This window comes from Ostrinia furnacalis, unplaced genomic scaffold (genome assembly GCF_004193835.3).
Source record: "Ostrinia furnacalis isolate ACB-3 unplaced genomic scaffold, ASM419383v2 OfSCF2306, whole genome shotgun sequence".
Lineage (NCBI taxonomy): Eukaryota > Metazoa > Arthropoda > Insecta > Lepidoptera > Crambidae > Ostrinia > Ostrinia furnacalis.
Window position 1 is genome coordinate 144415 of NW_021132545.1, and position 24170 is coordinate 168584.

Sequence of the window (24170 nt, forward strand, 5' to 3'; positions counted from 1 at the left end):
CACGTAAACGTAATTTTAAGTCAAATAAAAAGATAAATATTTGAAAACCTTTGATTATTATACGTTTTTTTACTATGTCCCGCTTTTGACGGAAGAATCCCGCTATTTTCACTCAAAAAGTACCAAAGTCCCGACTTGGCGTAAAAAAAAACTGGCAACGCTGGTACCTACATACTTAACGAAACTGAAATGGGAGCAATGGCTTCCAGTTCCAATCTCCGCGCGCGCGACTGGGAATACCTACTTATTTTATGTGAACGGGCATCTAGATCTTCATCACCATACCAACCAAATCCAACGCGACTAAGAGTCCCCAGAAAAAGGGAAATACTTTTACAGCTACGTAGGTAACTCCAACCAAACTTGGTTTGAGCAAATACAATTTTGTAAACCAAGTATAAGCAGTGGCAGATAAAAATAAGTTCCTTATGCCTTATAGTTACTTATCAGTAGTGAGTGCGATCACTATCTACCTCCCACTATATTTTTACCAAAAGTTGTGTACTGTAACTTGGACTTGGTGTGCTTAATTGGTACAAAATTGTAGGTACCTACTGTGTTTATACCTACTTAATTGTGTATCAAAACATGTCAGCATATAACCATAATTCATCATTTTTGGATAATATAAATCTTGCTGCTATATCAGATATTGGGAATGAAATTGATCCCTGCGACATGATTTCAATAATGTTCCTGTTATACGAAGATCCTCATTTGGCGCTACGAAATCTCACGGTATATCTACGGGTCTCGAATGATATAGGCGGCAGCACCTGCAACTTGCTGAAAGATTGGGCATCGCATGCGCAGACTCGCAGCACTTGGAAGGCCGAACTCGTGGAAGCACTGGCAACGTGTCAATTAAATACTGTAGTAAGAAAATTTGGGTTTGACACACCCGCTACTAGAAGTTGTACCAGAAACAGCACTGAAACCAGCTACCTTCATCCGATGAAGAAAATATTTTATATGGTGTGTGAAAATTTAGACTCTAAAAGTTACGAACATTTCAAAAATCTCATTAAGGTAAATCCAAATGTTCCAGATCATACAATTTGTGAACTTTTCTTTTTGGAATTAATGTGTTGTGGCTATTTTTCGTCTGTAGAAAGGGGAAACCAAATTAGCATTAGTGACATCGAAAAGTTAATCAATGCTTTACAAAAAATTCCAGGTTGCAGGAAATCTCAAGAAATGCAGAGCGTTTTCGAAAAGCTTTATAAAATAAAAGATAGTATTCAGAGTCCTTTAAAAATATCCAATGAGAAACAAAACCGAGACCTTTTTGAAAAAAAATATGCCCATGATTTTAATGATACATTTGAACTTTTTAATCAGTTAAGTTTAGATGAACTGAAAAATGATATTGACTGAAACCTACCGTTCAACTACCCTACACATTATCCTCCACTACAATAAATAGTTCTTACTCTATCTATCTGATAGAGTAAGAACTAGTTAAGGTCTAAATCTACAATGAACTGGTTCACAAGGCATATTATGCGAAAACGGGGAAGGCCACCAAGAAAATGGGTAGATGAAATAAAGGCCACAGCTGGAGGTGGATGGGCAACAGTTGCAGGAGATAGAGGAGAGTGGAAACAGTTGGAGGAGGCCTTTGCCAAAAAAGGCACACAGACAAGTGTCAATTAATTTTAAACTCAATCAATCAAACTCAATCAATTTTAAACTCTGTATGTCTGAATAAAGGCTTATATTATTATTATTATTACAATAAATAGACTGGTAAATAAACAGGCGAAAGAATGAAGCCACGATCGAACGGTGAAAGCTGTGGGTGAAAGGGTAGGCTATTTGTGGTGAGCCCACTCGTAACAACACAAGCTTATTTAGCTTACCACGAGGCGAGGGGCTAAAGGACTATTGGGCTAAAAAATATAGCTGCATGCTTCCTGGTGTTTAAAAGTGTTTCTTATATATCCATAAAAGTAAACACATAGATCTATAACTAATGTTAGTAGGTAAGTAGGAGGAACCATTTTCTCGAATTGGTCTCGAAACAGTACCTGTTTATAATTTTTTCATCGTGAAATGCTTTGCGCATAGGTACGTGGCCGATGGGGACAACCAGGTGGGCTATGTGGGGTGGGACTTTCCCCGCCCCAGGGCCTATACCCACTAACACGCGGTGTCCATGAAACGGTGTAGCCAGCACGAAAAACTCTCGTCTTCGAATCGTTTGCGTATTCGAAAAAGTGCCAAAAAACCTTTGAATTCAACGATAATGTCACGATCTCGATTGTTAAAATTAGTTTCGTTCATACTGAGTTAACTTTAGGTCACGTTCACAGGGGCGCTGTTTAAGTTTTCATACTTAATCTTTTGATGGCAATTCGAATACGCAAACGATATTCGAAGTCGAATGTTTTTCGTGCTAGAGATACGGAGCCGCGGAGTTATTGTCGTCCTCTATTTTGTACATTCATCCGCAGTTCCGTCTCAACTATATTCTCTCATTACTTTTCTCTATGATTCTCTCGAACGGAGCCACTTCGGTTTCAGGGGACGCGCAATCCCTTTCTCCAGTTGTTGCCAAAATATCACGGGCCCCCGCCCTAGATACCCAATGCACAGAATTTGCCACGAGTCGAGTCACGGAAAAGCATAATAATTTATGTTTTATTTATCTTACGATTTATTGGTGGATTTTATCAAGTTGTGAGTAGGTATGTAGGTACTTACTACAATTTTATTCTGTTATCTTTTATGCTATTTTTATTACCTACTCACAGCATAAAAAATACGTCAAATAAGTATGTGGTTGATGGCTAAATATTGTTTTTATAAAAAATGAAGTTATTTTTAGTTACTTAGCACATTTTTGTTGCAAAATAGCATCTATTACAATAGTTTAAGATGCCACCTTTACCGCCGTGTTGTCTTAATGGTACTGTGCATTTTTTTATTAATAAAATAATATGCTATACTTAATTATGCGATTTGATTTGAACTACCCTATTTGCAATTTTGGTAGCTAATGAAATAACAAAATCACAATAATATTTTTTTGAGTCTTGAATGTATTTCAAATCCTCATCATCAAGATAATAATACATATAATGCTGATGATACACCCAAATATGGCTTATTCCACTATTCCCCGTTATATTAGGATTTTATTTTTGTTCACTATTCCCCGTTAACACCAATTGGAACTTATTATTATTCTGTGCTTATAGTCAATGGGGAATAGTGGAATAAGCCCCAAATATGTAGGTACTGGTATTTGGATGGAAATAAAAGACAAATTTTATTTAAGCTATATTTTCAAGATTTATTGCAACATCTGTGTTATTAAAATCCATTACAGCTTTTTCCAAGCGCTTCCTCTCTTCATCCGTTTTTAGTTTCGACCACATGGAGTCTAAATATGCCCTTTGATGTCTTTGTATAAATTTAAAACTATGTTTCAATGTTGCACCCACATGTAATGTTCTTAATCTAACATCTAGTTTTTCAATTTTAGTTACAAAAGGCAGACTGCTAGTAACAAAGCGGTGAGGCCCATGTCTGGCCCTGATTAATGCTATTCGAGTGTTTTCATTGCAATATTTGGTTAGGAATCCATTTCTAATAGAAGCAACTCCAAAATCTCCGTGTAGTTGTTGTATTTTGTCGAGCACAGAGTCGTGGAATTTACTAGGCTTCAGGCTAAGAGGCTTACTATCAGGAACTGCTGGAGATTCAATCTCAATGGTGATATACCTGTAAAAGTATGTAAATATATGATGGTATTTAATACTAGCCTACTTAATACATAATATTTACCATTGATTAATTCATCACCTATGTTTAAAGCGCACCATAATCGTATTAGATAATAATGTATTTAATGAATAATATCCTTTATTTAATTATTAAAAAGATTCAGAACAAATAATACATATAAATTCCTAAAAATTTATATTCCAACAAAACAACAAACCACTTTGCAACATCAATCTGTCAGTTTTTGACAGTCAATTTTTTATTAAATAATTCAGGTCAGTCATGAAGCTAAAGATAAAATGGAGGCCACACTTGGAATCCCTACTTGAAGCACAACCTATATATCACTATCTCGCTCTTTGTGGGCAGACTCTCTTTCTAAATAAACAAAAAATATAAATCAGCTCAAAGTCAATGAAACTCAATGTAAAATCTTTATCATCTTGACATAGGTATCATTAAATAATAAGTGTAAATACTGATAAAACGTTTTAGGAAGAAAGAAGAACGGTCATCTGTGACCCAGGCCTGACAGAAACGAGACATACCTCAGTTTTTTTGTCATGTCTTAATTAGTTAAATTATATATTTTTTATATTTGAAATCTATGTATAACACCAAAATATTACCCTTTGTTTTTGTTCAGGCGTTATACAAAAACTAATACAAAATGCCTATTTATCACCAAAATTGGTAAATGTATGTACCTAAATGTCTATTACAGCTGCTATGGAATGTATCTAGGTGACCTGGAGATACAGCCGGATTATACAGGGTGGAAACGAGAAGTTACAAAATCCAAAAATTCAATGTAACCAGCTTCCATAATCTGTAACCTATTATTGGTACCATTTGAAAGAGCTCGTGAAGCACTTTCAGAATCAGTAACTAGTTTTTCGATATCTTGTATAGTTTAGAAATAATCGAGTGAGATCACTTATCGTTCCATATGTATAACCACCCTATAATCCGGCTGTATCTCCAGGTCACCTAGNAAGGTAATACGATAGAGAATAATACAAAGTAATAAAAACCACCGGTTATAGGGGCATTTTTTTGAGAAATTTAACAAATAACCAAAAAAACACGAATTTAAAAGCAATTTTTTTTCAAAAAGTATATTTTTTTATTATTTTTTGGCCTTTTTTGTGTATTTTATGTATTTTTTTAGTATTGCCTGTTAGCCGATTGAGCTGATTTTGGTTTTAAAATCTTTGTCGTAGTCCAGGTCTAAACGATGAGTAAATACGGGCGCGATATTGTTTTTCTGTGACAGACAAAATTCCACGCGGGCGAAGCCGCGGGCGGAAAGCTAGTATAGTATATAGTTTATGTCATGCAAAGGTGGACCCCTTTACAGCAATATTATCAGAGCTAGACCATATTAAATCCAATAAAAATCTTAAAATAGCTCTCCTGTAAAATTGCAAAAAGTGCAATCGTGCCCTTGTTCTACCGAAGGTGCGATGTAATGTGTGACGTTCGGGAGACACAATAAAACAGTTAGATGTGCGCACTGTAGGTTTATTCGTAAGAATGAAGATTATCCTAAGCTTATATACTAGTGGTTTATGCCTAATATGGGGAAAGGATGCGTACACACTACAGGGGGAAGGAGGGGGAGAGGCCGCGGATTTGCGGGTCCTCTTTGAACGACTGACAGTGGTGAAGCCACTGTCATCGGCGTCTGAGACATAGTCACATTCCATGTCCCTATTGGGAGCATGGGATTGGTGCTCTATGGTAAGAGAGTGCTCGTTAGTGAGCGGAATTGGTAGCGGGGCCGAGTTAGGATCGCACATGGCGTCCTCGGGACATGATGGGGAAGCAGGCTCCTCATGGATGGAGCTTGCGAGGGACTTTGCCCGTATGTGGGCTTTAAACCCGGAGAGGACCTCCGGGTGAGTGGCCCGGAGGAACTTTAAGAGTTCCTCCGTGTCCATGGCATGGAGTTGAGTTCCGCGACGCGTGAATCTACGCCGGTTCGCAAGTCGCAACCACCGAGAAGAGCCGGCAAGAAACTCGGTGGTTATAGCGGTGTGTAAGTCCCGCACAGTCGGTGTAAACCGTGCGGGGTGAGTGGGAAAAGTGTGCCCTAACCAATGTAACTACGCCGCAACGTAGCAACGCCGCGACGTAGGGTGAGTACCTACTCCTAGCAGTCCTTCAGGAGGGCCCCGGTCGCAAAAACAACCAGGGATACGCTCCTTCAGGGATGGAAAGTAGGGAGGGGTAGGGGGGNGAGATACAGCCGGATTATACAGGGCGGAAACGAGAAGTTACAAAATCCAAAAATTCAATGTAACCAGCTTCCATAATCTGTAACCTATTATTGGTACCATTTGAAAGAGCTCGTGAAGCACTTTCAGAATCAGTAACTAGTTTTTCGATATCTTGTATAGTTTAGAAATAATCGAGTGAGATCACTTATCGTTCCATATGTATGACCACCCTATAATCCGGCTGTATCTCCAGGTCACCTAGATACATTCCATAGCAGCTGTAATAGACATTTAGGTACATACATTTACCAATTTTGGTGATAAATTGGCATTTTTTATTAGTTTTTGTATAACGCCTGAACAAAAACAAAGGGTAATATTTAGGTGTTATACATAGATTTCGAATATAAAAAATATATAATTTAACTAATTAAGACATGACAAAAAAACTGAGATATGTCTCGTTTCTGTCGGGTCTGGGTTTTTTTTGTATGGGGCGTGACCGTTCTTCTTACCGTGAAAAATGTTTAGAATGATCCAATGTCGGAAATCACGAAATAAACACTTACGCGTGGAATCTTAAGTCACTTGCACCACGTACTACCGCAACCACGCACTACAAAATTATGCACCATTTCTTGTGATAAAACAATGATTAGGTCCTGTAAAAAATCTCAAACGAAATTAACTGCATAGTAAACAACCGCCATGATGGGCCAGATTGGTCCGATGTTGCCACATGGTACCGATTCCAATTATTTATTTGTTTCTGATTTGGTTAGTGAATTGGCTATTTCGAAGAATTTACTAGGAGATTTAAATAAGGAGATAGCAATACTATAGTCCACACTAAAAAGAGAGGTCGGCCCACAGAGAGCGAGATAGAGATAAGTAGGTATTTGACTCAAGTTGTTGTTCCAAGTGTGGCCTTCATTTTTTCTTTAGCTGCATGAGGTCATTGGAATTGCTCTAGGGCCAATGAGGAAGTTGGAGACATTCTCATCCAAAATATAGATGACCCACGCTGAACTGTCCCGCCAAACTCAATGACAGGGGGGCGCTACAATCGTTCAACTATATGGTTTCCAACATGGCAAAAATCTGAACCAGCGATCCGGTATTGACGGTGGCGCCCCACTGTCAATGTCATCGACAGGACAGTCCAGTATTTTGGAACTATACTGAACTGTCCTGTGCAGGACATTGACAGTGGGGCGCCACCGTCAATACCGGATCGCATCCTATCAGTCGCTCCCTACGAAATCGCCTGTTGCGATTTTGGCCATGTTGGAAACCATATAGTTGAACGATGGTAGCGCCCCCCTGTCATTGAGTTTGGTGGGACAGTTCAGCGTGGGTCATCTATATTAGTGATGTGACAGACATTGCAGTACACTGCAACCACAATCGTTCTAGTGATCCATCCACAGATATGGATAGATGCAGCATGTGTCAAAAATTGTATGAAGCTGAGCGTGCCACTTTTTAAACGTCATTAGTGTCATTTTAGCGAATTTTAGTGATTGCCGCAACGTAAAAGTAATCGTATCATCGTACTGCATTCGCAAAGTCATCGAATGATATCGTGTGACTCAATTCAAAAATTAATTAATTCCGATAAAACTGATATTTTGTTAAATTTATAGCTAGTCTGACTGTGGATTAAAATAATTTTGTAGCGGTAGACGTTATTCTACAATTCTACATTATTAATTTGCAAATAATATTTTTGTTGTGCCTAATGTTTATGAAAGTAATGATCGTTATTCCATTATGTTAAATAGTACTACTAGTAATTTTATTCATACTTAATTCCATACTTTTAAATATCCTAGTAAGTAAATGACCTAGTTTCTCAAAATAAAAAGACTATTTTACTCAAGCTTTTTATTTTTAATAAATGTAAAAATGCGTAGTTTTGCCAATACGTTTTCTTTCATAAAGCTAAGTCAGGTACCTAGTTTTGAAGATATTTCTAAACGACAAAATCTCGGGCGCCGTATACATAGACTAGTAATAGTGTATACTGCGATCACTGACCTAACTTCTTGATTTGTATATTTCGACGTTATACAGTGCACTCTGTCTTCCGCGATCACTGATCTAACTTGTTTTATAATTCGTCTACTGCTACTTTATTCTAATTAATTACATATTTGTTACTCGTTGCTGTTAATTGCAATTCTCAATCCGTAAATAATTTCTTCTCTCTACCGTGTTCGTACTACTGTCCTCGTAAAATCATCGTATCCGATTGTTGTAATCGGATCACATGAACATCACTCGACCATGTATGTCCATTTGGACATATCGGAATGGCACGCTTTGACTAGCAACTTGCTGTATCTACTCTAATCCATATAGTTCCAAAATACTGCCCCCCTAGACAAAACGCACTTTTTGATCGAATCGAAATTCGAATCCGTCAAAACTCCATACAAAAAAGGGGCTTTTCGACCACTTTTCGACTGGTTTGCGATTATAATTTGCACTTTGTCTAGACCCACTGGACTGTCCTGTCGATGACATTGACAGTGGGGCGCCACCGTCAATACCGGATCGCTGGTTCAGATTTTTGCCATGTTGGAAACCATATAGTTGAACGATGGTAGCGCCGCCCTGTCATTGAGTTTGGTGGGACAGTTCAGCGTGGGTCATCTATATCTGTGGATCCATCCATATCTGTGAGTGAGTGATCCGGTATAGTTCCAAAATACTGGACTGTCCTGTCGATGACATTGACAGTGGGGCGCCACCGTCAATACCGGATCGCTGGTTCAGATTTTTGCCATGTTGGAAACCATATAGTTGAACGATGGTAGCGCCCCCCTGTCATTGAGTTTGGTGGGACAGTTCAGCGTGGGTCATCATATTGATGGTGGCGTCCCCCTGTCAATGTCACGGGTTACAGTTCGTGTTGTAGTTGTTATTCTATACAGGTTAATTTGGTTTCCGTCTCGNCTACGCCGCAACGTAGCAACGCCGCGACGTAGGGTGAGTACCTACTCCTAGCAGTCCTTCAGAAGGGCCCCGGTCGCAAAAACAACCAGGGATACGCTCCTTCAGGGATGGAAAATAGGGAGGGGTAGAGAGGCGTTTAACTACGCTTGTTCGTTAACACCGTTAGGTATCCCAAGCGCAGCCGCGGGCAAGCCACGTAATTGTGACAAAACACCACAGAAATAAGACTCGCAGAGCGAAGGCGATAAGCTCGAGGAACTCGGAGCGCAGCGCATGCGAGCGGGCGGGCGAGGCGGAGCGCACGTCCGTACCGTGCGAGCGATGCGAAGCGAATCTGTGACTGACTGCTAGTTTTTTTTTTTTTTTTTTTTTTTTTCGCGTGGATCTCGCTGTGACGTGCTGTGACGTAGTGGCAGGCTCGGCGCTGGTCGCTCGAAGTAAATAAAAGGGCGCGCCGTGTTACAAAGTTTAGTTTTTAAGTAATTATAAGTTTTTACGTTTCTTGTACTATTTAGTATAGTTTATCCTTTAATATCTAAGATTGTTTTATTTTTTTTTAATAAAAACCAACATACATTTCAATCAGCCCCTTTAACATAAAATTGAGCAATTGCCCCAAGCGACGGTTTCAATTTTGTTTTTTGATATAAATCGCTTGTCATCATTTGAAGACAGTACAATTTTGTTGACGCTGCGTGTAAATAACTCATGATTTAATGACTTAAATAAGAGATTCTGTTTACGCACTAAGTTACCTCTAATCAAAGTGTTTTCATAGTCAGATTTATGCATTTCTCGGACAATACACTTTTTCACGCCTTTGGCTTTTTTTAACGTACCGTTTTCAGACTGGATACAGTATAACTTCGGGCGTAACCCTACAACTTTGGGCGAGCGAAAGGGTGTGTTACTTATATGCGTTTAACGCTGTAACGCTGCCAATTCGCTCATTGCACGGTCTGTCCCGGCCGCTTGCTTTGGTGTTGGCCTTGAGGGAGAGCGCTGGTTGTGTAGATCCTCAAGGCAAGCCTGACTGTTATCCTTCTCGTGGTTGCCGCCTGTTTTTGGTCTGGTTGCCTATGAAACAGACGTAACGGAAATGGTCAGACGCATCCCATGCTCCTTAACACCCTTTTCCTACCCCAATCTCTAATCTCATTCATCTCAATCATCGTTTCAAAATTCTCATCTCGAACACTATAACCGCACATGTACCGAGTAGTAAGCGCATTATCAAGCCCTGGATAACACCTGGTTTGCTTCGTTGTATACGGCATAGAGACAAACTATACCGCAGGGCAAAAAGGCAGCCGGATAATGATGTCGTGAAAGTCTCATATAAACGTTACAAAACTTTTTGTAACAAATTACTGAAAAAAGTTAAGACTGACTATGAGCGTTCGGAATTTCAAAAACACAAAAATAAGCCTAAAGAAGTATGGAATCTTATTAAGAACCTTTCTAACTTAAAAAAGAGGACTCCTTCGTCAGAAATGAGCTTCTTTCTACATGTAATGATCCACAAGCATCAGTTAATTACATTAATAAATTCTTTGCTAGCGTAGGGTGAAAATTAGTAGCCGAACTTATTGTGAGTTCTCCAAATACATCTATTGTTTATTCCCCCAAGGAACCAGATGTTTTGTTGAAGGACTCCATGGCACTTCTTCTTCAGTCTGAAGCGGGATTGTGCTACGGGCTGGGATTCCATTCCTACTTCTTTTATCATTGATGCAAGACACGTCCTAATTCCAGTCTTGAAAAAAGTTTTTAACCTTTGTCTCTCATCTGGCATTTTCCCATCCGCCTTTAAGAGGGCATTAGTTCACCCAATTTATAAGAGTGGGGACAGATGCAGTGCCACTAATTACCGTCCTATTTCTGTATTGTCTATATTCTCCAAAATTTTAGAAAAAATCTTAAACAGAAGACTTATTGATTACTTAGATTCTAAAAGTTTACTTGCTCCAAATCAATTCGGGTTCAGAAATGGTAAGTCAACTGAGGACGCTGTTCTAGAAGTAATAGATACTGTTGTTAGCAATATTAACCATAAACAAACATCACTATGAGTAGTAAATAAATTGGGAAGGCTAGCTCACGACGCCTTTAAAAACGGCGTCGCGATTTAGCCTCCCCAATTTAAATTATTGACATGAAAACATACCTGTTCTTTCAACGACCGATGATAAAACGGTGCACAATTGAAGTATATCACACACGCACACACATACACTTACTATTTCAAAAACTAATGCTTTTATTGTTCGATCACTAATTGTGAGACATTAATAACGTCTTATAACAAAAAGGCGCTCTTTCCGTCTCGCGAGTGTCAGTGGCTACACGTGTGTCAGGAAAAAAATCGTTTATTTTGAAAATCTATTGCTCTTTTTCACTAGAAACCAACTCTAAGCTCATTTATTAATCTAACTAAGGTGGTGGTAAACACATTTTGTTGTATTTTTGGTAAGTAAAACAGCATGGAGGTTATTCCTCCCGACCCGCCTGATCCTCCAGACCAGGCCGCCCCGATGGAGTTATCACAACCTCTTTTTTCACAAGCGCCAACCAAACGTCGTCTAGATACGGCGGTTGACTCCGAGCCGGCCAAAAGAACCATCACGGATGGTTCGATAACCCAACCAAATCAACAGGTTTACACTCATCCCTCGATTGTCATTGCACCCAAGACGTACAGTGACCTAGACAAAGGCCCATTTTTAGTACATGTTTCCCACGTGGAATCGGAGCCTTCTTCTCCAGCGTTTATTCAACCCATGCGATTCGGAAAGTTCTTGGTGACGAACAGAATTCAGGGCATTATTTTGGATGGGGTTAAAAAAATAGGCAGGAATAGAATCTCAGTAGAGTTCATTTCCCCCAACGCGGCAAATAACTTCTTAAATAACGACATTCTTTCCCTATACAAATACGTAGCCTCCATTCCGACCTACAATGTGACCCGCATGGGTCTCATCAGGAATATCCCCACAGACTGGACCATGGAGGAGCTCGCGGAATCCTTGACAGTTCCAGACGGTTGCGGCATTCTCTTGAAGGCCCGCCGGCTGAACAGGAAACTAGTAAGAGACGGCCAATCATCCTGGGTCCCCACACAATCTGTCGTGGTGACTTTCAAGGGCCAAGTCCTTCCTCAGAGAGTTTTTAGCTGTCACAACTCGATACCGGTGGAGACGTACCAGCTTCCAACAATACAATGCCTTAACTGTTGCCGTTTTGGCCACGTTAAGGTACAATGCAGGTCGAAACCCAGATGTTTCAAATGTACCCAACCCCACTCGGCAGATGAATGTGAAGTTGTGGAAAGTAAAGCTTCTTGTGTCAATTGCTTAGGCCCACATTTTGCGGTTAACAAGTCCTGTCCAGAACATTCCCGCCAAAAAGCAATTAAAATATCCATGTCTCAGGACAATATTTCATACTCCGAGGCCTCCTCCCAATTTCCGCCAGCCCGCAAGTCTTACGCAGATGCCACAAAATCTCCATCCTCACAAACCATCAGCTCCACTTTCCAATCCTCCCAACCCAACTCTTCTCCCTCAACCCAAACCACTTCCTACAGAAAGTCCATCCCTCGTACTCCCCGCACACACGCTCCGTTAGATAAGGGTTACGACAAGCAGGCACACCAAGCCATAATTGGCAATTGTGCCTCTTCCCTTCCTAATGGTTGCGCTTTGAATAATGACTCCTCCTCTTCCTATCCCCCTGGTGATGAGGGCCTCCTGGAGATGGTCCTCTCCCTCATCATCGGTATTATTTCCAGTCGCAGAATTGCCCTACCGTCCAACGTTGCACAAATGCTTTCCCAAATCTCGCAATTAACTGATATTAATAATGGACAAAAAGGTAGTTCAGTGGAACTGCCAAAGCATTAGACGTAAAAAGCACGAATTAATCTTTTTATTAAATAAATTCTCTCCATCGGTTCTAGCCGTCTCGGAGACATGGTTGGTGCCTGGTTCACACTTCCGTGTATCAGGCTATTCATGCCTCCGTGATGATAGAAGTGATGGTTACGCGGGAAGTGCCTTACTTGTAAGGCGCTTTCTCCGCTATAGTCAACTTCCCCTCCCCTCGCATAGCCAAGATATTAATGTCGTGGCCGTGCGAGTATTTGACATATCCTTCCTATCCGTTTATATTCCCCGTCCTAACTCTTCCTCCATTAATGAATTGCGCTCTGCCATTTTATCCCTTCCTCCTCCTGTCCTGATTATGGGCGACCTTAATGCTCACCACGTCTCGTGGGGCTCGTATCACTCCGACTCTTCTGGATCATTACTATTGGACCTTTTGGATGATTTAGATCTTTGTATTTTGAACAATGGCTGTCCAACCAGAAGGTGTGCTCCTACTCAAAATCCAGCTTCTGCCGTGGATGTTTCTTTTTGTTCTCCAAATTTATCTTCGCTCCTTTCGTGGAGCGTCCTTAATAGCACGTTCGGTAGCGATCATTTCCCTATTTTAATTTCGCTTCCCGATAATAATACTCCAATTAGCCGACTCCCACCTCTTCTAAAATACAAAATAAATAACGCTGACTGGCCAGGTTTTTATAGGTCAGTCAACGAAAAACTTATAGACCTTCCCAACATCTCTAATGAAAATGCCCTTTCTGTCTATCCTGATTTCGTAAACATCTTAGAATCATCTGCGAACGAGCACATCCCTTTGAAAAACCCGTCTCATAAGATTTCTCCCCCTTGGTGGGACGCTGAGTGTACTGCCAGTGTCAAAAAACGAAAAGAAGCTGAAAAAAGGTACAATCGTTCAATGACTATGGAGAATTACATTGGATACCAAAAAACGGCTGCCCAAACTAGGAAATTCCTGGCTAAAAAGAAGAAAAAAGGATGGATTGGGTTCTGTGAGGGCATGTCCCCAAGGACCCCTTCCTCTATAGTGTGGAAACAGATAAAACGTTACCGTGTGTCTTTAACCCCATTAAATTCTCCGTCAAACGACCCCTCTACTTGGCTTAATGATTTCGCTGATAAATTGGCTCCTCCGTTTGTTCCCTTTATAGATAGTTTTCCGTCTCCCAGTAGCTTCCTTCCTCATGTAAATTATTTAGATAGGCCCTTTTCTTTTGAAGAACTTATGTTAGCCTTAGATGGTTTAAAGGATTCATCCCCTGGGATAGATGGTATCCCCTACTCTTTTATAATTAAATCCCCAGAAAGAGCTAAGTCATACTTCCTTGAAATTGTTAACTCGTTCCTGGATCAAGGTTCTCTTCCGGAAGCTTGGAAGCAACAGATTGTCATTCCAATACCCAAACCAGGAAAAGATCCTTCAGATCCCAACTCTTACCGCCCTATAGCTCTTTCTTCCGTTCTCCTGAAAATATTAGAACACATGATAAGAAACCGTCTGGAGTGGCATTTGGAATCCAACAAAATCCTTCCTTTATCCCAATTTGGTTTCCGCAAAGGTTTAAGCACTCTAGATAGTTTGAGTATCTTAACAACAGATATCCGAGTAGCCTTTAAAAATAAAGAATATCTTGTTGGGGTTTTTTTAGACATTGCCTCTGCGTACGACAATGTTTTGCTCCCATTGCTCAGGCAAAAATTGCTTCATCTGAGTATCCCGGAGAAACTGGTACGTCTCATCTGTAACTCATTGATGTCTAGGTCAATTGCAGTGAGATGTCAAGATTCTATTGTCCCTCGTTTAGTTTGGAAAGGTCTCCCGCAAGGTTCAGTGCTTAGCCCTCTGCTCTACAGCCTATATACGTATGACCTAAACAGGACAGTAGACTCTTTCTGCAACATCCTACAGTACGCGGACGACATTGCCTTGTATTACTCCTCTAACTCTATTCGCGAAGCAAGCTCTCGTTTAAATACAGCTTTAGAGTACCTCAATAATTGGATGATAGAACATGGGCTATCAATATCTACTCAAAAATGTAGTTGCGTCACTTTTACACGAAAACGTTCTATTCCAGATTTAGACATATCACTAAACGGTAACAGAATCCCATGTGATAACAAAGTTAAGTTTTTAGGCCTAATTCTAGACACCCGACTGACAGGCATCCCGCATTTTAATTATATTCTCGGAAAGGCTGAAAAAGGGTTAAATATTCTCCGAGCCCTCTCAGGTACCTGGTGGGGCGCTCATCCATACTCCCAAAAACTTCTATATAATGCCATTGTTCGTAGCCATTTTGATTACGCTTCATTCCTATTAGACCCATGTAACAAAGCCATACTTGAGAAACTCAACAAAACTCAGTCTAAATGCCTTCGTATAATATTGGGAGCCATGAAATCCTCGCCTATCAATGCTCTGCAAGTCGAGTGCGTGGAGCCTCCCCTTTATTTGCGAAGACAGTACCTTAGCGACAGATTTTATATAAAAGTTTCTCAAAACTCCTCTCATCCTTTAAATGAAAAATTAGTCCTCCTTTCCTCACTGAGTAGCTCTGATCCCTCTCGAAATTTGCCATGCATTCTGTTAAGTCACCAAAAATTTACCTGTCTGCCTACTCCGATTGAAAAAATTCCACTAAATCCCCTTTTCACTAACAGCTTTGAATCCCTTCTTTATCAACCCCCAATTATTTTAAACTTTGGCATAAATAAGGACTCGTGTTCAGCAGGTCAAGAATTTATTAATATTGTCTCCGAGCACTGGCAAGGCTGGCTTAAGATATTTACTGACGCCTCCAAGCTGGACGAAGGTGGCTGCACTGGCGCAGCTGTCTGGATACCTGCGTACAAAATAGCATTAAGTTTTAAATGTCCCCCAGTAACTTCAGTCTTCACCGGAGAATCAGTTGCAATATTGGAGGCTATTCTGTACTCATTCTCCCATCGTTTTAACAATTCTTTGATTTTCACCGATTCTCTAAGCTGTCTTCAATCTATTTTAGCTAACCCCTTTAAATCAAAAACCAAATTCCCTATTATCTTTAAAATCAGAGAAGCCCTTTTTAAATGTAAACAAGAGGGTTTAAATATCGTCTTGGCGTGGATCCCTAGCCATCGAGGTATCCCAGGCAACGAAACGGTTGATTCTTGCGCTAAACTTGCTACAACAACTGGCTCGCTTGAACACTATAAGTTATTTGCCCATGATGCCTCCTCTCTCCCACGTAACCACTTGTACAAGTCGTGGAACACCCATTGGCAAAACTCCAAAAGAATGGTTGGCAAATATTACGCGGATGTACAGAAGGATATTCCTTCAAGACCCTGGTTTTTTAAACAACAGAACTTACCTAAAAGAACTGTCTCCGTCATATGTCGCCTGCGTCTTGGTCATGCGTGCACCCCTGTCCACCTTGCGAAAATGCGCATTAAAGATAGCTCCATCTGCGAGTGCGGCCTGGATGAAGGAACAACCAACCACATCTTTTTTAACTGTCCCAAAATTGGATCCTCACTGTACGATTTTCTCCCTAAAGCTTTCCCCCGTCCCTCTAACATTAAATGCATACTTTACAAGTAAGACAGAAATGGAATACACCTGCTGTTCCAGTCAGTCCTGGGACTCTTGTTCTCATACATCATGATGATACACCACCTCTTCGTTGGCCCACTGGCATAATAGAACAAGTATATCCTGGTAAGGATGGGATTATTCGCGTCGCTTCAGTAAGAACAACAACTGGAACTTATAAGCGTCCTGTTGTTAAATTATGCCCACTTCCTACTCAATAGCAAACACAGTTATAATCGCATACAACCTCATATTTATATCATATTTTATACATACCACATTTTTGTCTTATATTTATATATTTTGCTTTAATTGCCCTCCAAAACCAGTATTATATTCCGTCACATTTAAATCTTGATCTTAACTTTATTTTAGTAATTCTGCATCATATTCTTTGAAAATCCCTAGTATTTTCAAGCCGGGGGGGATGTTTGCGCGCTTATGTTGGCAACAAAGAGTTCTCATGTTCTACTGTTGGTATACATGCGTGCATCTTCCCGACCATTCGCCAAAGTTCCTTGGCGTCTAACGCCATCTATTTCTCCGCGGCGTAAACTGTTGTGCCGCCTATCAAACATTTGAAAGAAAAAAGACAGTTGCCCGTTGCCCATACTCCATTTTTCACGTGTGCATCTACGCCGCTACAAAAAACTATTTTATTTTATCGTTTGGTGATTTTGTGCGAAGTGCAGTGTTTTTCGCTGTTCGAACGACGCCCTCTGATATTGGATTGCCACGAGGAGTGCTGGAACTGGGAAAGGGAGCCCGGTGTCGCTGTTACCAGGTCAGTGCATGAGTCTCACATAATCCCAATATATCGGGTAAACTCCTTCCTCGGCAACTCACACAGTTATTCTATTCCCGCATCGCATTTTCTATTTAATTTCTCTTAAAACAAATACGTAACAAACCCCTCGCATCACCAAGAAGATAGGATTTCATTTTAGTAAAGGGTAATTTTGCTTATTAAACGTTATTTAGTTAATCATTCATTAGTAAAATTACAGTATTATTGATTACTCGGTGACAAAAGTCGGGGTAATCAAGGTCGGGGTAGTCAAATAATTAAGGTTTATCCTGAGCCCTGCCCAATCTGTAAGTTGAATCCCATATGTTTTAATACACAAAAATGCGGTTACATGGACCATTATTCCTGTACATTCTCAAGAACTTTCCATGTAAAGAAACCTAAAAAAACAGGANTCTCGCAATCTCGCAATTAACTGATATTAATAATGGACAAAAAGGTAGTTCAATGGAACTGCCAAAGCATTAGACGTAAAAAGCACGAATTAATCTTTTTATTAAATAAATTCTCTCCATCGGTTCTAGCCGTCTCGGAGACATGGTTGGTGCCTGGTTCACACTTCCGTGTATCAGGCTATTCATGCCTCCGGGATGATAGAAGTGATGGTTACGCGGGCAGTGCCTTACTTGTAAGGCGCTTTCTCCGCTATAGCCAACTTCCCCTCCCCTCGCATAGCCAAGATATTAATGTCGTGGCCGTGCGAGTATTTGACATATCCTTCCTATCCGTTTATATTCCCCGTCCTAACTCTTCCTCCATTAATGAATTGCGCTCTGCCATTTTATCCCTTCCTCCTCCTGTCCTGATTATGGGCGACCTTAATGCTCACCATGTCTCGTGGGGCGCGTATCACTCCGACTCTTCTGGATCATTACTATTGGACCTTTTGGATGATTTAGATCTTTGTATTTTGAACAATGGCTGTCCAACCAGAAGGTGTGCTCCTAATCAAAATCCAGCTTCCGCCGTAGATGTTTCTTTTTGTTCCCCAAATTTATCTTCGCTCCTTTCGTGGTAGCGACCATTTCCCTATTTTAATTTCGCTTCCCGATAATAACACTTCAACTAGCCGACTCCCCCCTCTTATAAAATACAAATTAAATAACGCTGACTGGCCAGGTTTTTATAGGTCAGTCAACGAAAAACTTATCGACCTTCCCAACATCACTAATGAAAATGCCCTTTCTGTCTATCCTGATTTCGCAAACATCTTAGAATCATCTGCAAACGAGCACATCCCTTTGAAAAACCCGTCTCATAAGATTTCTCCCTCTTGGTGGGACGCTGATTGTACTGCCAGTGTCAAAAAACGAAAAGAAGCTGAAAAAAGGTACAATCGTTCAATGACTATGGAGAATTACATTGGATACCAAAAAACGGCTGCCCAAACTAGGAAATTCCTGGCTAAAAAGAAGAAAAAAGGGTGGATTGGGTTCTGTGAGGACATGTCCCCAAGGACCCCTTCCTCTATAGTGTGGAAACAAATAAAACGTTACCGTGTATCTTTAATCCCATTAAATTCTCCGTCAAACGACCCCTCTACTTGGCTTAATGATTTCGCTGATAAATTGGCTCCTCCGTTTGTTCCCTTTATAGATAGTTTTCCATCTCCCAGTAGCTTCCTTCCCCATGTAAATTATTTAGATAGGCCCTTTTCTTTTGAAGAACTTAAGTTAGCTTTAGATGGTTTAAAGGATTCATCCCCTGGGACAGATGGTATCCCCTACTCTTTTATAATGAAATCCCCAGAAAAAGCTAAGTCATACTTCCTTGAAATTGTTAACTCGTTCCTGGATCAAGGTTCTCTTCCGGAAGCTTGGAAGCAACAGATTGTCATTCCAATACCCAAACCAGGAAAAGATCCTTCAGATCCCAACTCCTACCGCCCTATAGCCCTTTCTTCCGTTCTCCTGAAAATATTAGAACACATGATAAGAAACCGTCTGGAGTGGCATTTGGAATCCAACAAAATCCTTCCTTTATCCCAATTTGGTTTCCGCAAAGGTTTAAGCACTCTAGATAGTTTGAGTATCTTGACAACAGTTGGGGTTTTTTTGGACATTGCCTCTGCGTACGACAATGTTTTGCTCCCATTACTCAGGCAAAAATTGCTTCATCTGAGTATCCCGGAGAAACTGGTACGTCTCATCTGTAACTCATTGATGTCTAGGTCAATTGCAGTGAGATGTCAAGATTCTATTGTCCCTCGTTTGGTTTGGAAAGGTCTCCCGCAAGGTTCAGTGCTTAGCCCTCTGCTCTACAGCCTATATACGTATGACCTGAACAGGACAGNGTGACTTTTTTTTTTTTTGTGTCACAAAAAGCTTTTCCCAACCCTTTCCCTTATCCCCTTATCCCAATCCATGCTGTACAAAATTTTTGTGTATTGTTTGTTTTGTGATGTCTTTTTGTGATTGTGTGTGATGTCTTTTTTGTTTTAGGTACGATAAGTCCGCTTAGTTTTGCAGTTGAATTATTATTTTTTATATTTATTTTTAACATTGTGTAAAAGCTGCGCACGTGACATTGGCGGAACAGTGTGCCCCCAGTGGCGAAAAAACACAAGTCCATCGCCATCAATAAATGAAGAAGAAGAAGAAGAAGAGTCTTGTCAACACATCAGAATTATTATTAGTCTTGACTCTTGAATATTTAACCACGCGACACGAAAAAGACATCAATGCTTTATATCTGGTACCATAAATGTTGCCAGATTTTGCACGCTTTCTCTACAGACTGCGGAGGCCTTACTATTTCATTCATTCACCGTGCTCTACTTTGAGGAAGTGAAGTACAATATTTGNAATTCACAAAATCAATTGCACACATTTAAAATAAAGTTCGTTTACACTTTGACAACAATAGACTGACATGCAAGGTGACATGTCAATGAAGTTTTCAGTTACTGTTGCCATTAAAAGAAATTAGTACCATTAGTTTTCCGCAACATGGCGAGGGTTTTTATGTTCCTGGTCAGGCTATAAATGACCTAGTTTCATAAAATAAAAACTATTTTACTCAAGCTTTTTATTTTTAATAAATGTAAAAATGCGTAGTTTTGCCAATACGTTTTCTTTCATAAAGCTAAGTCAGGTACCTAGTTTTGAAGATATTTCTAAACGGCAAAATCTCGGCCGTCGTATACATAGACTAGTAATAGTGTATACTGCGATCACTGACCTAACTTCTTGATTAATTGTATATTTCGACGTTGTACAGTGCACTCTGTCTTCCGCGATCACTGATCTAACTTGTTTTATAATTCTTCTACTGCTACTTTATTCTAATTAATTACATATTTGTTACTCGTTGCTGTTAATTACAATTCTCAATCCGTAAATAATTTCTTCTTTCTACCGTGTTCGTACTACTGTTCTCGTAAAATTATCGTAACCGATTGTTGTAATCGGATTACATGAACATCACTCGACCATGTATGTCCATTTGGACATATCGGAATGGCACGCTTTGACTAGCAACTTGCTGTATCTACTCTAATCCATATCTGTGGGCGGAACAGTGTGCCCCCAGTGGCGAAAAAACACAAGTCCATCGCCATCAATAAATGAAGAAGAAGAAGACAGGTTAATTTGATCGATCGTTAAAATAAATGTCTTTAACCGCGCGAAAATTTAAATAACTGTCATTTTTTTAGTTCAATTTTAGCCAGTCTAGTAGGTAGGTAATTATTTTGCTTCAAAAATAAACAAAGAAAAGTAATCATACAGTAATGAATGATTATAAATTATGAAAATCCTTAAATTAAGTATAAATTAGTAATAATTATTTTGAATTGAAACTTATCTATCGCCTTTTATGGAAGTTCCTTTGCACGAAGTTGATCAATATCTTTACAATTCAAATTAAATGAAAGTCCAGTTCAAAGGACGACGAGGTTATCTCACAAGAGTCACGAGTACTTGCGAGTTGCGATGTAGCTCCAAGATATCTGATTGTCGGCCTTATGTTTAATAAATGAAACAAATAACAAGGTCATTACTTTATTGCCGTGTTTATATCTTAGCTTATTAGTGAGGAGAACTCTGCTATCTAAACATATAAATTTGCAATTCAGACGAAGTAAGTATGTTCCAATTTAATAATTTATCACAACTATGATTAACACTTTACAAATTTAAAAACATAATGAAAAAAAATTTCAGCCTTATTTACCGGACATGGCCAGTGATATATTATTTGTTGGTGTGGATGTGGGCTCTGGTAGTGTTCGTGCTGCCCTTGTAGATCAAAAGGGACATGTGATAAACTCCAGTGTGAAAGAATTGCAAACATGGAAACCAAAACCAGATTACTATGAGCAGTCCTCTACAGATGTTTGGAACTGCTGTATCCATGTAATTAAAGTAAGTCTCTTAATTTAAAAAAAATGTTAAATAGTTTTTTTCCTTTGATAATATTACTAAAATTGAATATTATTTTAAGGATGTAGTGGCTGATGTGAACCCAAAAAGTATAAAAGGTATTGGGTTTGATGCTACATGTTCTTTGGTGGCTTTGGACACAAACTGTAACCCTATCGCAGTAAGTAACTCAAACAATAATGAGCAGAATATCATTATGTGGATGGATCACAGAGCTCAAGCAGAGGCAGACTTGATAAATAAAGCCAATCATGAAATTCTCAAGTACGTAGGAGGTAAAGTCAGTTTAGAAATGGAAATACCCAAGCTGCTGTGGTTGAAGAAACATCTCCCTCAAAAATGGTCAAATTTTGGCTACTTCTTTGATTTACCTGACTTTCTGACATGGAAAGCTACGGGATCAATGACTCGATCTCTTTGCTCTCTTGTGTGCAAATGGAACTATGAATGTTCTATAGATGGCAAACAGGGATGGAATGTGAGTTACCTGCGTGAAATTGGATTAGAAGACCTTGCACATAATGACTTCCAAAAACTTGGAAACAAGGTCTTGATGCCAGGAGAAAAATGTGGCGGTCTGTTAGACGATGTTGCTAAAGTGTTGGGGCTGTGTGCAGGCACTCCTGTAGCAGCTTCCATCATTGATGCTCACGCTGGTGGTCTCGGTATGATAGGCACAAATGGTGAAGGAATTGACAAAGACATGTCCAGTAGACTGAGCTTGATATGTGGCACTTCCACATGTCACATGGCTGTGAATAAAAATGCTGTGATGGTTGAAGGTATTTGGGGTCCTTATTTCAGTGCAATGGTGCCGAACATGTGGCTTAATGAAGCCGGACAAAGCGCTTCTGGTATGTTGCTAGACTATATAATATCAAGTCACCCAGCTGGGATTGAGCTATTGAAGAAATACAGTACTGGAGAGTAAGTACATATCTATTTTAATATCCATCAGTAAACGACAATAGTAATAGAATTGAACTATGACTACAATGTTTTTAGTGTTCGCAGCCATTTACGGAAGCTGCTTGTGAAAATGGCACAAGCCCAAGGACTAAAAGATGTGAGCTTGTTGACTAAAGATTTCCATGTATGGCCTGATTTTCATGGTAATAGATCACCATTGGCTGACCCTACCATGAAGGGGATGGTAATAGGACTCACTATTAATAGTAGTGAAGAGAATCTGGCATTATTGTATCTAGCCACATTGCAGGGTTTGTCGGTAAGCATAAAGGTCACAGCACACTTATCAAACTTTAAATACATAGATCAACACCCTATCGCCTTTCGCCGCGAGGCGAGGCGTTTACGTTATGGACCGCCTCATGTTGATACGGTTACGATCCGTTTCCGGGTTGATAGGTGTGCTTCGTCCTTAACAGTCCCAGTTCCACAGGATTTGTAGAATGTAATTAGTGAGTTGAGTGAGTGTTGTCAAGTGTACCTAATATTGATAACAGAGTTGATGCTTTCTAATACCTTCAAGTTTGTTTCATAATTGAAAGGCCTAGAACTTCATAAACGGTACTAAAATTGTGTTTTTCGTTCCAGTATGGCACGAGACACATCATGGACGCCTTAGTGTCGGCTGGTTATGATGCATTTAAGTCACTATTAATATGTGGTGGTATCACAAAGGATCCTCTCTTTGTGCAAACTCAAGCAGATGCAGTTGGATTACCTATTTTGAAACCGCACGAAAAAGAATCTGTGCTGGTTGGTTCAGCTATACTAGGAGCTTGTGCCTCGCAGTACTTTAACAACGTCCAAGATGCTATTCAAAACATGGGTGGTACAGCTGAAGTTATCTCTCCAAATCCTGCTCTGAAACCCTATCATGATAAAAAATATAGGGTCTTCCTAAGGATGTTTCAGGACCAATTAAAATACAGAAATATTATGAACTCATGAATCATCAAGTTTAGGTATGATTTATTAAGTTTTATTATATTGAGTAATATGTTTTCTTTTATTATTAATTATTTTATTATTCCTAATTTACTATTTTATGTTGAAATACTCGTAATAATGTCTTCCATTAATAATATTACCTTTATTAGAAAATTATTACTTTATTTTATTAAATAAATATCCGAAAGATTAATTTTATTTATACATAATTTTACTATCCGTTCGCGATAAGTTTGCCGCTGGCGATATGACGTCACTCGAAGGAATGCGTCTATAACTTTAGCAAACTGTATTAAAAATATTTTTTATTTATTAATATTGATAAAAATTATTGTGTTTAATCACTAACAAATTGCGTTTAATCGCGGTTGGAGGAGGGGACGCGCATTCCACGGACAGGCAAACTTAGCGCGAACGGGTAGTAGCTTCCGTTTCCCCCAAACTCCGGACCGGACAGACAGGCAAAAGTGGCCTTTTGAGAAAGGCGGTACTTGTAAAGGCCACGCCTTCTGCCTGTTGACCATTGACTGTCAAGTGAAAAAAATTACATGAAAAAATAATAGTAACATTTTGTATGATGATGACCTCCTTTCTCCAGTCAGATGTACCCAAAGGTCTCAGGTTCGATTCTCAGAAGGGGCAAAATATTCTACTCTGGTTGGTGGTAGG

At 39.7% G+C, this 24170-nt stretch overlaps 3 protein-coding genes across 4 annotated transcripts; 2 read left to right on the plus strand and 1 right to left on the minus strand.

The window, feature by feature from the left end:
• Positions 1-337: 337 nt before the first annotated feature.
• On the plus strand, positions 338-1304 carry LOC114354996 (uncharacterized). Its single transcript, XM_028307632.1, has 2 exons — positions 338-1029; positions 1178-1304. Exons 1-2 carry the CDS (start codon positions 589-591, stop codon positions 1229-1231), a joined length of 495 nt encoding a protein of 164 aa, XP_028163433.1. The 5' UTR covers positions 338-588; the 3' UTR covers positions 1232-1304.
• A 1968-nt stretch (positions 1305-3272) lies between these two features.
• Positions 3273-10710, minus strand: Pop5 (POP5 ribonuclease P/MRP subunit). The gene is made up of 3 exons (XM_028307620.1): positions 10691-10710; positions 6524-6538; positions 3273-3729 (listed from the first exon to the last, which is right to left on the minus strand). Exons 1-3 carry the CDS (start codon positions 10708-10710, stop codon positions 3279-3281), a joined length of 486 nt encoding a protein of 161 aa, XP_028163421.1. The 3' UTR covers positions 3273-3278.
• Positions 10711-20938: 10228 nt separating this feature from the next.
• Positions 20939-23557, plus strand: LOC114355007 (FGGY carbohydrate kinase domain-containing protein). Of its 2 annotated transcripts, none has more exons than XM_028307650.1 (5): positions 20939-21282; positions 21366-21566; positions 21646-22511; positions 22590-22812; positions 23142-23557. In XM_028307650.1, the coding sequence occupies exons 2-5, from the start codon at positions 21381-21383 to the stop codon at positions 23499-23501; spliced, it is 1635 nt and encodes a 544-aa protein (XP_028163451.1). In that variant the 5' UTR covers positions 20939-21282; positions 21366-21380; the 3' UTR covers positions 23502-23557. The 2 variants fall into 2 exon arrangements, with proteins under 2 accessions (XP_028163451.1, XP_028163452.1); XM_028307651.1 differs by having other exon boundaries at positions 20940-21286; positions 23142-23501.
• Positions 23558-24170: the final 613 nt, after the last annotated feature.

Excerpts from the sequence above, each read along its gene's own strand:
- LOC114354996 (XM_028307632.1), top strand. The coding sequence starts at position 589 with ATGTCAGCATATAACCATAATTCATCATTTTTGGATAATATAAATCTT. Across the intron at positions 1,030-1,177 it reads ATTTCAAAAATCTCATTAAG|GTTGCAGGAAATCTCAAGAA; the intron begins GTAAATCCAAAT and ends AAAAAATTCCAG.
- Pop5 (XM_028307620.1), bottom strand. The coding sequence starts at position 10,710 with ATGCCAGATGAGAGACAAAG.
- LOC114355007 (XM_028307650.1), top strand. The coding sequence starts at position 21,381 with ATGGCCAGTGATATATTATTTGTTGGTGTGGATGTGGGCTCTGGTAGT. Across the intron at positions 22,512-22,589 it reads AAGAAATACAGTACTGGAGA|TGTTCGCAGCCATTTACGGA; the intron begins GTAAGTACATAT and ends CAATGTTTTTAG. Across the intron at positions 22,813-23,141 it reads CCACATTGCAGGGTTTGTCG|TATGGCACGAGACACATCAT; the intron begins GTAAGCATAAAG and ends TTTTCGTTCCAG.